General features: G+C 40.9%; 1 protein-coding gene across 1 annotated transcript; it reads left to right on the forward strand.

The window, feature by feature from the left end:
* Window positions 1-415: 415 nt before the first annotated feature.
* On the forward strand, window positions 416-11626 carry pdpk1b (3-phosphoinositide dependent protein kinase 1b). The gene is made up of 14 exons (XM_067434832.1): window positions 416-574; window positions 2850-3044; window positions 4349-4391; window positions 4500-4637; window positions 5832-5976; window positions 6083-6180; window positions 6296-6371; window positions 7353-7421; window positions 7674-7770; window positions 7861-8034; window positions 8121-8350; window positions 8438-8495; window positions 9910-10062; window positions 10146-11626. Exons 1-14 carry the CDS (start codon window positions 551-553, stop codon window positions 10257-10259), a joined length of 1614 nt encoding a protein of 537 aa, XP_067290933.1. The 5' UTR covers window positions 416-550; the 3' UTR covers window positions 10260-11626.
* The last annotated feature ends 1642 nt before the right edge of the window (window positions 11627-13268 follow it).

The following is a 13268-nucleotide window of genomic DNA, read 5'->3' on the forward strand; positions in this document are numbered from 1 at the left end:
TATATATATATATATATATATATATATATATATATATATATATATATATATCAATGTTGCAGTTAATTAAAATGTTTGATTAAGGCAAAGTACATACTACAGACATGCACAGTGGTATTTATAACGTCCAAAATAATGCTGCGGAAACAATCGGGGGTTATTAGTAATGTGTTAATGCTTTTACACTTTTAAATGTAAGTTTAATGTTTCATGGTTGAAGGGTGAGTGGAATAACGTCTTCTCATTGTACCCAGTTTTTGAAAATACTTTATTGCGCTCAAAGAGCGAACTTTTCACTGACTATTTTACACCCATAATTCGCGCAAAGCGTCATGGGGCGTAGGAAAAGGTGGATATACATGGAATTTTGGGGATTCGCCGTTTGGGGGCGCGCGGTATTTTTTTTTTATTCCTCTCGACTGCAGTAATGTTGTTGTGGCGGCGTGACGTCACAGTCGTGAAGCGAACTAGCGAAGGCGCAGAGAGGGCGGCCATGACTCCAGTCTCCACAATTATTTAATCCCAAATAAATTACCCGCGGAAAACTTCCATGGCAAGAGCCACGAGTCAGATCGTGAGTACCGCCAGTGTTTTGGGAACGCGGGCTCGAAGCCGCCTCGCGCCGCGTTGCGCGCGCTGCTTGTAACGGCGTTTTTTGGGGGGTGGCGCGGGACGCTCGCGACCCGAGTCTTTTGCTTAGCATTTAGCCTCCTTAGCCCGCTAGTCCACAAAACAAGCACAGGTCTATTAACCAGGAAGTGTCAACTTTTGTTTCTTATCGTAATTTATACAGGGATTTCTGAATGAATTATTGGGCCCGATGTTGATATTTTTAAAGGAGCATTTCAGATAGATGCTCATATTGTTGTGTGTTAGCGCTGCGAGCTAATTCTATCAACAAATGAAGTTGCTTGTTTTCTTAGCCGTTAGCCTGACCGCTAACTCACGACGTGGGGTTTTGCTTCTAGCTGTCTTAAACATACTCTCAATTTCCCCAAATCAACCTTATTTCTAAGATTTAGTTTAAAAACATCAAGGGCTTGTTCTTAATGTTAAATCTCTGGCAAACTACAACACCGTTTCTGAGTCAGTCGCGCTTCTAGCATAAGTCGCCTCAGGTTGTTTTTGCCTCATTTGCTTTTCTGTTTGCTGTCAGTTTATCGTTTTAGACCGTAAGTAAGGTGTAATTAGTAGTACAATATGTCGATAGCTGCTTATTAACATGTTTATATTATCAATGACTTAGTTAGGCATGTTATTTCCACTGAAATGAACAGACTCAAAAGTTGCGGCCTATAAAAGTGGCTTAGAGGTTTTTAAGGTTTCATCTTTTCATGTGCATTTGACAGCCAATTATTATTATGTATAGAGTCACATAGATCACTAGACTAAGACAATACCCTCATGAATATGATTGGTGAACTATCAGGCTCACTGGTGGGCCTTTTTCAGGCGCCGCATATTAAACTTGGTATATATCTAGTATAAATTTATCAAGATGTAAATCCTGCAAAGTAACTTGCCTTTATGTCTTTTGTTAATATTATTGTTGTTTCGTACGTCTCGTTAAGTGTATTGAGTATGAATTAATATTGTTGTGCAGAGGTTGCAAAGTGTAGTTAACAGGATTATTGTTGGAGATTTGTCTGAAGGTTTTGGATGACTCATGTTTTATAGATGCGGTTTGAAGTTCGTTATTGTAGGAATGCTGATTATGAATAATGTGAGTTGCAGTTACAGGTAGAGATGTGAGAAACGATGCTTTTCAAAGATTCGAGTCAAATGATTCACTGTTTCGAATCGCCACAGGCAGGTGTCCCCTGCTGGTCAAAACAGAGCCAAACATGCACAAACAGCTTTTACAAACCCATTGAAAGTATAATCAATCAAATGCGTTTAACTAATAGCATTACAAATTTAGTGTCTGTATACAATGTTCTTTTATCAATTTATAGAGCTTGTTTTGTTCTATAAATGGCTCAGCTAAACAGGCCATTAAGAGACCATTAACTATGATTATTCCTTTTAATTATGCCTCATTTAAATGTCTACAAATTGTATAAAGCTGATCAGATGAAACCAAAGCAATCTCTGAAGCCATGAATCATGCAGATTCACTGAGATCGCCCGAAATCCGCCCCTATACCCTCTACTATACACTAATATAGTCCACTTGAAGGAGTGAATCAAAGCGAGTGAGCGAATTCGGTGAACACTGAGTGCTGTCGCTTTTAAAAGGTGCCCTTTGGCGAGTCGTGGGAATTCATTTGGCACGACCCTTACAATGCATTATGGGTATTTTCTAGCCGTTAAATGTACATCAGTTGTACACCTGTAAATGCGGTGCATTATGGGATTGAATGAGTGCATAGCGAAGCCTCGTTTACTGAAAACACGTGGCTTTGGTAGTTTGATGCATGCTCCGAATCACTGTTTTGAAACAAGGTTTGTAAAGATTTTGAAGCAGTGTTTCGAAAGCATCCGTTACAAGTGACAGGAAACTAGTAACTAGGTTCAACAGTTGAGAGAAAGGCAGTGCACATAGATTTGTAGTGCATATTAGTTCTCTTTTTAATAATTTCACAACAATATCCGTTGTAATTATGAATAATCAGTGTTATTTACACATTGAAGTTGATTTAATGTAATTGTATATTGTGAGAACGGTTTGGATGCTCTTGAACTTGCATGTTTTCATTTATCAACTTGACATGTAATCGTTTGTGTTTTAAGTGAGCGCATAATGGTTAATCAATAATTTTAGTATTACATAGAACAAGCCATGCAATAATTACATCAGAGGCAGTAGTTCAGTAATGTGAGTAACTGTCCTGTCTTTTTCTCATCAGTATGATGTTGCATCCCTCCACTCCTCTGTTCTCATCTCCTGTCCATCCATGGTAAGAGGCCAGCAGGACACGCCCCGTCTCCACGGCAGCAGCATGGACGGACAGGCTATACCCCCCCAGCCGACCCAGCCTCGCAAGAAGAGACCCGAGGATTTCCGTTTCGGCAAAATATTGGGAGAAGGCTCCTTCTCTACTGTACGACACGCTCATTCACTTAATGTCACGCACATCTGATGTACCTCATATAGGGCTGGGCGATAAAGCAATAACGATAATTATCATGATATAATTACGATATCAACAGTTCGATAAATTCTCGATATAATGCTTGCGCGGTATGCGTAATGCTGTGCATGCGTATTGGAGACCGGGCTTCTGGGTGCTGCACGCGCTGCTGTTTACAGTCAGTGACTGACAGGCTTGAGGATCGGAGTGAAGGGGAGTGAGAAAAATGAGCGATAGTGAAGAAAACTCAGAGCTCACGACCAGCTCGGAGGACACCGATATCGCTGACAAGTTAGTTCGCTCAACTTCAGTGGTTTGGAGATATTTTGGCGATCCATTCGACATAAAACAGCGACGTACGTGGACTGCTTATCATAGGTTCACGTTCACCACACGGAATTATTTAATTATTAAATTATCCTGCTTCTTCGAAGTTCTTCCATATAACATTGAGCCAAACACAGCAGTAAATCTACATTAACTACATTCACACACAGGCTTATTACCTTGTTAGTTGTGGTGGGTGACTTACAACAAGCTAACGCTAACTGTACCAAACTATAATCACTAAAACATCGGACTTGTACATGATCGCTATCATAATTGTTTGTCTTTGGTGATGTATTAATGACTCAGCATCGCCTGTATCAAAAGAGAATTAATGTCATCCGACTTAAAAATGAATAAAATAGACTAGACAGCCCTTACTGGAGATCCGCAAATACTGAACTTTGCTCTCTCCCTCCTCACGCGACCAGCCCACTGTCGGTGAGGTGTGTGTGTCGGTGAGGTGTGTGTGTCGGTGAGATGTGTGTGTCGGTTAGAGAGAGAGATGCACAGTGAACCTTTTTTTTTTTTTTTTTGCCCGTTTGCGTTTTTAGTGTTTTACTACTAATACTAATATCACTACTAATGATATTATTGATATACAGTGTAGAGTAAAAAAATGCAGACCACAAATAAGATTTTAATCAATAAATCTACCTTGGTTTTAATAAATTGGTCACCTGTTTGGGAAGTGTTTGTCATGTTTTGACAATAAAAGATAGTTTACGACCACATTTAACTGTCTGTTTTCTACATATTTCACTCAGGAGCAAAAATATGCCTTTAAACTTTAAAGAAATAAAGATTTTACATTTATCGTGATATTTATCGATATCGACCCGATATGGAAATTATTTAGTTATAATTTTTTTGGGACATATCGCCCAGCCCTAACCTCATATAGTAGTATTAATTTAATGTACCTTTGCCATCTGTGCCTCTTGCAGGTTGTCCTAGCAAAGGAACACTCAACGGGGAAGGAATATGCAAGTAAGTCGTTATATTATCAGACCGGTCATATGCATTCGATTTATCAGTATTACATTTGACAAACTACTGGATGGGAGCATGTACTGAAAAGTGTTTTTGTTTCAACAGTTAAGATTCTGGAAAAGCGCCACATAATGAAGGAGAATAAAGCGCAATATGTTAAGAGAGAAAGAGACATCATGTCACACCTGGATCATCCATTTTTCGTCAAGCTCTACTTCACCTTTCAGGATGAAGAGAAGCTGTGTATCCTTCACACGCATGATGTAAAACTGCTCATCATATAAAGTCATCGTGTCTCTTCAGAAGACTCGGATTTGGATTAGTTTTTTTCAGGGCTCGGCTTACTGTATTTATAAAGTTTAATCCACCCAAAATATAAATTCTGTCATGTACTCGCCTTCATGTCATTTCAAACCTATAAGATTTTCGTTGAACTTCTGAACACAAATGAAGATTTAAAAAAAAATATATTTAAAGTCCAAAAATTAAAAGATCTAAAAAATGTCATAAAGGCAAAGTAGTGGTCTAACTCTATATCATATGGTCTTTCTTCAACAATACATATTTTTATATCCCAATATCGCTATATTGATTTATCTTTACACCCCTAATATATACTAAAAAAAAATTGACCACCTGCCTTATATAGCGCACGCTGCCAAAACAGCACCGACCCGCCAAGGCATGGACTCTACAAGACTCCTGAAGGTGTATCTGGCACCAAGATGTTAGCAGCAGATCCTTCCAATCCTGTAAGTTGCAAGGTGGAGTCACCATGGATCAGACTTGTTGGTCCAGCATATCCCACTGATGCACAATTGGATTGAGATCTGGGCGATTTGGAGGACAGTGCAACACCTTCATCTCTTCATGTAAAGTGGTGAGCCTGGTCTGCAAAAATGTTAGGACAGGGGTCATTATGGGCATTGCGTGTTGACAAATTCCTCCCATAACCATTATTAAAATATTGTCTGACTTGTGCCACAGTAGATATTCTCTGACCAGACAGGATATCCTTCTTTGCCCTTGTGCGCCGATGAATCTTGGGCGCCCAACAACCTGTTGTCGGTTTGTTGGCCAATTCTCACCACTTTCTTGTTTCGGAGATACTCTGACCCAGTCACCTTGTCATTGCAATTTGTTGCTTGTCAAAGTCGCTCGGATCTTTAATTCCTGTCCATTTCTCCTGCATCCAACACAACACGTAGATTACAAGAAGTGAATGGTTGCTTACCATCTAATCTAGCTTTATTAGGAAATATTCGCTTCACCTATGACCGGTCATAATGTTTTGGCTCATCAGTGTGTATATGGCAATAATAATTTATAAATAAATAACCAGAATGTTGACCAATTTGGTTTGGTTAATATTGATAAATTACACAAAGCTAATTTTGACTGAATTTAATTCGAATGGTTTCCTGAATATACTGTCAGATTTTGGATTGAGCTATGCTAAAAATGGCGAACTGCTGAAATACATTCGAAAAATCGGCTCGTTTGACGAGACCTGCACACGGTTCTACTCCGCTGAGATAGTTTGTGCTCTTGAGTACTTGCATCAGAAGGGCATCATACACAGGTTAGTAGGTTTATATTTTAGGGTTCCTGTGTATAGTTTTATTTGTCCATTTTCTTTATATATATCCTGACATTGAGTTATTTGCGTCACTGTGGCTTTGTTACAGAGATCTAAAGCCAGAGAATATTCTGCTCAGTGAAGAGATGCACATTCAAATAACAGACTTTGGCACGGCCAAACAACTGTCCTCTGACAGCAAACAGGGTAAAACACATTCACCACATAACAATCATCCTCTTACAGTGTAAACCGCTCCTGCTCAACTATCCTCTTATGATAGTGCTTTTATGAAGTGCCATTCTGATGTTTCTCCCCGCAGCAAGAGCAAACTCATTTGTTGGTACGGCTCAGTATGTCTCTCCGGAATTACTGACTGAGAAATCTGCCTGCAAGAGGTAAACACGACTGATGAATATTTCATGGAGTGCAGTTGTAATGCTTCTGTCGTAATGAAACGGGCCTAATTCAGAGATGCTTCATGTTAGTTTGTTGCATTTATTTAGTAGCTCCTCTTCTGAATGCAGAAGAGTGCATTGCATTGTTCAGTAATTCCCAATTCCCAATAACACACACAGTTTCGGCCAGTCATGTTAATCTTGAGTACCTATAGAGTAGTGTTACATCTTTCATATCTTTAAAGAGTTTTTAGTTTTATTATATTTATGTAAAACATGTACCACTGTACCGACTCTTTACGGAAACACCCGCGCTTGTGCAGTTGGCGGGGGCTTGAGTCACACACACACAACACATCATTAAATTATCCCTGGATAACTTTTGATTCACTATACGTTTGTGTAGCTCCCATTATATGCACTCATGTGCCGATTGCCAACAAAACACAGACATTTGACGCAGTTTCCACTCATGACCGGGAACAAACACACACACTTGCAGAACTCCATTGCTGCGCCGGAAAAACAAACTGCATCAACTGTTCTCTTAACGCTGGGTGATTTGGGAAGCTGAACACCGTTGTCTTTCCCTCACAACTAGAAACACACTTCTTTAGTTACACTGTTGATATCATGGTCCAAAAACAAAATGACAGCCGATGGCTTCTGTAACCCGAACGAAGCTCGTTGATAGGTGTGCTCTCGCTCTGGTTGATTTTCGCACACACTCATCTGGGAGAAGTGCCCATACAAGCAATTCCGGCCCTTATGAAGTCATTCAGGGTCATACTCAAAAACTTTCCTAAACGTATTCGAATCCTGTAAGGAGTGTATTTGGCATACATCAACTTGCTTTTTTTTATATATATAAAAGATTCACCATGTTTAGCACAAAAGTTTTGCATTTTTAGCTAAAGGTTTATTTCTGACTGTTAGTTGGCTTAATTGTGTGTTTGTCTTAAATCTTATTTCTTGTGGCAGTTCGGATCTATGGGCATTAGGATGCATCATCTACCAGCTTGTTGCTGGTTTGCCGCCATTCAGAGCTGGGTGAGTGTAATCATTGAAGAAGCAATACAGAGATGTTTCTGTTAAAGTCACAGTATTTATATTTTAACGTCATCTTAAAAATGAGACACTTGTGACTGAGCAAGATGTGAGACTACTGTCAAAAAAGTATTAGCTTTCAGTTTTATAATGCATATTTTTCAGCGTTTTCCATAATCCATCTTTAACAACCCTGTCCATGAAGAAGCTTAAACCTTCAATTACTAATGGTTGTTTTCTTTTACTCCATCACAGGAATGAGTATCTAATATTCCAGAAGATTATAAAACTCGAGTATGAGTTTCCTGAGAAATTTTTCCCCAAAGCTAAGGACCTAGTGGAACAACTTCTGGTCAGCCTTATTTAATCATAAATGTTTGTTTTTCTATTCATAGTGTGGGTGAGGATCTGCTGTGTGCTCATTGGTGTTTTGTTTTTACAGTCACTGGATCCGTGCAAACGGATTGGCTGTGATGAGATGGGTGGCTACGGACCGCTGAAGTCCCACCCTTTTTTTGAAACAGTTGGCTGGGACGGTGTACATTTGCAAACTCCACCCAAACTAACGGCGTATCTTCCAGCCATGTCTGAGGATGACGAGGACTGCTATGGAAATGTGAGTCAACTCAAACGACTCGTGCAGGTCTTCAGAAAATGTGTAATTTAGATCATTCTTAATCTCCTTTTCTCTTTCATTTCCAGTATGATGATCTCCTGAGCCAGTTCAGTTGTATGCAGGTTGCACAGCCTGGCCCTGCCCCGTTAGTTCCCTTTACAGCAGAGACGAGTCCTCCGACGTATAACCCCTCCCCTAGTGTGGATCAGTTTATTCATATTCATGAGCTGGACAGTAATAGCATGGAGCTCGACCTACAGTACAGCGACGAGGAGAAACGCATCCTACTGGACAAGCAGAGTGCTGCAAACCCATGGTACACAAATGCACACCGACTTTTAATGTGACTTTCTATCCGTGCATGCTTTCTGTAACTTTTCTGTCTCTTGTTGTTTTTTACCAGGCACCAGTTTGTGGAGAATAACCTCATCTTAAAAATGGGCCCAGTGGACAAACGCAAAGTGAGTAACTGTTAGTAATCTGTTCATGTGTTAAGAGTATGCGTTTTGTTTTCCATTCAATTCATGAACGAATGACTCTTCAGACTTGTTACTTTTTAGTGAATCAAAACTATACGACCAGAGTATTCCATTCAATTGCTGAACAAATGACTCTTGACATGTGTGGTGTGTGTAGCCATTAGAGAACAGACGGCTCTGCATGCTTTCGAATAGTTCTCGTGGTGCTTTGTATTCCATTCAGCTTCTGAATAAATTAATTTGCTTCCTTTTTGGGAATTAAAGCCACATAGTACCATCCAGTTCCTGACTTTATGATCAATATATTACAGTTGTTTTTAGTAAATCAAAACTGTGCAGCCAGTTTAGTCATTCCAGTTTCTGAACAAATGTCTTTTATGATTTAGTTATTTTCCATGAATCAATGCAGTCCATCCAATTCCCAAGTTCCCACTTAAGCTAAGCAGGGCTGAGCCTGGCCAGTACCTGATGGGAGATTAACTGGGAAAAGCTGCTGGTAGAGGTGTTAGTGAGGCCAGCAGGGGGTGCTCACCCTGTGGTCTGTGTGGGTCCTAACACCCCAGTATAGTGATGGGGACACTGTACTGTCAAAGAGCACCGTCCTTCGGATAAGACGTTAAACCGAGGTCCTTACTCTCTGTGGTTGTTAAAAATACAGATATAAAAATATCAAAGGATGTCCTTCGATAAAGAGTAGGGGTGTAACCCCGACATCCTGGCCAAATTTGCCCACTGGCCCCTGTCCATCGTGGCCTCCTAAATCACCCCCCTCTCCCGATTGGCTTCATCACTTGGTCTCCTCTCCAATCAGCTGGTCTGTGGTGAGCGCTCTGGCTCAAATGACTGCCGTCGCATCATCCAGGTGGATGCTGCACATTGGTGGTGGTTGAGACGATTCCCCACTTCTATGTAAAGCACTTTGAGCGCCTAGAAAAAGCGCTATATAAATGTAACGAATTAAGTAAATTAAATAATTGTCCTGAAGTAAACTAAAAATGTTTCTGAAAGGGATTCCAATGATTGTTGTGGTGTTGATTCTGCTATTATAAATGTAGAACTATATCTTTATCGGTATAATTGTGGTCCTTGGTGTGAACGGGCCTTTAATTCGATTCATACTTAATCCAATACCCGAACAAATTACTCTGATTTAGTTCTTTTTAGTGAATCAAAACCATGCAGAACTACCAGTATAGCCAATTCCTGCCTGAATGACTCGCATGAATCAGTTGTTTTTAGTGAATCAAACCAATTCCTGAATCTTAAGAACTGATACTTTTTAGTAAAACAAACACTGTTGGAAGTTCCAGGACAGGAACTGTTTTATAACCTTACTTTATTAAAAGTTGACTTTTTTTGTGTTTCATTGTGTTTTTCCATTTGTGTACGTGTGTAGGGTCTGTTCGCACGGAGGAGGCAGTTGCTACTAACTGAGGGTCCTCACTTGTACTATGTGGATCCAGTCAATAAAGTCCTGAAAGGGGAGATTCCATGGTCACTGGAACTACGGCCTGAAGCAAAGAACTTTAAAACCTTCTTTGTCCACACGGTAAATGCAGTCCCAGTTATCTTATAATGCTACTTCTGCATGGATTAAATCGGATGTTTAATGACGCTGCTTTGTTCACATAGCCAAACCGGACGTACTATCTAATGGACCCAAGCGGCAACGCTGATAAATGGTGCAAGAAGATACAGGAAGTTTGGAGGAAGATCTACCACAAACACCAGAGCCCCAGCCTATAGGACTACAGTGCTCCTCCCTTTGGCCACGCCCCCCACAGCTCTCCAACCAATCACAGGACGGGGACACGCCCCTGTAGAGATGCCTCTCCAGCTATATATTGTCTTTCTGTCTCTTCATATATCAGTCCGTCACTCCCAGGCACTTTTTCTGTTCAAATTCAGTTGTTTCACGTGCAGAGGGTGGAGTCTTTACAACCAAAAGCAGCAAGGTCGTAGTCGTCATGTCGGCAGGCAAGCCATAGAAAACCTTTATGACAGGTTTAGACAGTCTTTCCATCGGTTTGAAGGGATGCAGGTAACAAAAACTTTCGAATCGTGCAATCTCCACCCGCCTGTTGCGGAACAAGTGCACACATTCTCCTTCTTTCTCGCTCGATTCAAACACACACATCTCCTTACATTGAAACGCCTAAACGCTTGGTAGTGTGTGTTGCTTTAGTCTGCGTTTAGAATTAAGGCGGGTCCTTTTACCCTTATTGGCTACAGTAGCTGGTCTTGCTGATTCCGATTGGAGGATGTGGTGTCGAATCTCTTCTCAGCATGTTAACGTTACGAATAAAGCTTCAAATCGTACCAGGAGATGGCACCACACCGCCACAAAAGCCACATGGGTAATTTGTCGCCCCGGCCCTATGCTGAAAGCACGACTGAGTTTAGCTGTTTTCCTTTAAAGCGCTTGCATTGTGACGGTATGCATTGCTGATTCGAGGCTTGTGACGGAGGGGCAATCTGATCGTGTGCGTGTGTTTGGCTCCTCTCATTTGGCCGTTTTTAACAGGAAGTCCATGGAGTGAGTGAGACCGACAGACTGAGTGTGTGCGTGTGTGCGTCTTCCTGATCGGTAACAGATGACTGTGATGTACAGTTGATGTAATATTGCAAATGGGAGGTGAGTAAAGAGGTGACTCTAGGATCCAGGTTTTGTATTTTTATTCTTGTATAAGGTTATTGGGCCGCTCCGTTCTGGCCTGGCTTCTGTGTTATTTAAATTCTAATATATGAAAGCATATTTGGATTGAAGTCATGTTCCAGGGCCTTGCTGTGTATGTATTGAATATGTAAAGCCTTTGAATGTGAAGAATTATTGTAAACTATGATATTTTACTGCTTTTGTTTTCTTACTATATCATATACATTTTCTATTTGCGCAGTGATTGGCTCATTTCTGATAATTTAATGCCTGTATGCGCACGGCCCCACATGTCTGTGTGTGTGCGCGCATGTGTGTCTGTGTGAGATATGATGTGTGTGTGTGCGTGGGGGGGCCTTGTGCGTGTAGGCAATGTGTGTATTCTTCTTGTCGACCTTTTGCGCTCGGCAAAACCTAGAACTGAAATAAAGCATGTAGGGTTTTAGGCCAACAAACAGTCTTTGTTTTTTTTTTATTGTATTTATTTTGTTTTAAAATGTTCCCCTGACAGTCAAAGGCATATATATATATATAATATTGTGTTTGTCTCCATTTTGCTGCCAAAACAGCCCTGACCTGTTGAGTCATGGACTCCACTAAACCTCTGAAGGTGTGCTGTGGTATCTGGCACCTAGATGTTAGCAGCAGGTCCTTTAAATCCTGTAAGTTGCAAGATTGAGATCTGGAGAATCTGGAGGCCAAGTCAACACCTCAAACTTGTGCTCCTCTAACCATTCCTGAAGCATTTGTGCTTGTGGCAGGACACATTATCCTGCTGGAAGAGCCACAGCCACCAGTATATCGTTTCCATGAAAGGGTGTGCTTGATCTGACACAATGCTGAGGTAGGTGGTACATGTCAAAGTAACATCCACATGATGGCAGGACCCAAGGTTTCCCAGCAGAACATTGCCCAAAGCATCACACTGCCTCTGCCGGCTCGCCTTCGTCCCATAGTGCATCCTGGTGCCATGTGTTCTCCTGGTAAGCGACACACACAGCCAGTTGAAGAAAACGTGATTCATCAGACCAGGCCACCACCTTCCATTGCTCCGTGGTCCAGTTCTGATGTTCACATGCGCACTTTTGCCATTTTTAGCATTAGATGGGGGTCAGCATGGGCACCCTGTCCCTGACTGCTCTGTGGCTATTAGCCACTGGCTATGCAACCCCATACACAACAAACTGCCATGCACTCTGTATTCTGACACCTTTATATCAGAACCAGCATTAACTTCTTGAGCCATTTGAGCTCCAGTAGCTCGTCTGTTTGATCGGACCACACAGGCCGGTCTTCGCTCCCAACGTGCATCAATGAGCCTTGGCCCCCCCGTGACCCTGTTGACAATTTACCGCTGTTCCTTCCTTGGAGCTCTTTTGATAGATACTGACCACTGCAGACCGTGAACAGCCCACAAGAGCTGGCGGTTTAGAGATGCTCTGACCCAGTCGTCTAGCCATAACACTTGGGCCATGTTAATCTCACTCTCATCCTTACACTTGCCCATTTTTCCTGCTTCTAATACATAAACTTTAAGGATGAAATTTTCACTTGCTGCCTAATATATCCCACCCAGGTAAGATCGTTAAGATCCATACCAGTATGGAAATCTGAATTTGTCGCCCTCTGTAGTGAACTCATGGAATCACATTTGTTCCGTCTAAAATATATGGACTTTTATAGCCTCAACCTAATGGGCATTTTTTTAGGATCACATGCATCATGACCAATGAAGTATTGCAAGCACTGTTCAGATAAGCTCCTCATCATGCATTAAAACAGCCACGTTCCAAATCAAACTATATTCAGACATTATTTTCGAATAGTGTTGAGAAATCATATTCTTTGTATCGAATCGGTTTGTTTGGATACTTCAGACGGTTCATTTTAACCTCTTCACAACCAAGTTCACAACTCCGCGCTGCATTTTGCGTTCATTTTGTTGTATTTTTTTTATTTGCACTCATAAATTGCTTTTAAACGTTGTTTATTGTTAGAAAATTTCTAACCCCTTCAATAATGTTAATATTATTATTATTTTTAAATTGATTTATTAATAATTATCAGTAATTGTATTAATATTGTTCCCGTCTAATGAT

Source organism: Pseudorasbora parva, chromosome 24, assembly GCF_024679245.1.
Source record: "Pseudorasbora parva isolate DD20220531a chromosome 24, ASM2467924v1, whole genome shotgun sequence".
Classification (NCBI taxonomy): Eukaryota; Metazoa; Chordata; class Actinopteri; order Cypriniformes; family Gobionidae; genus Pseudorasbora; species Pseudorasbora parva.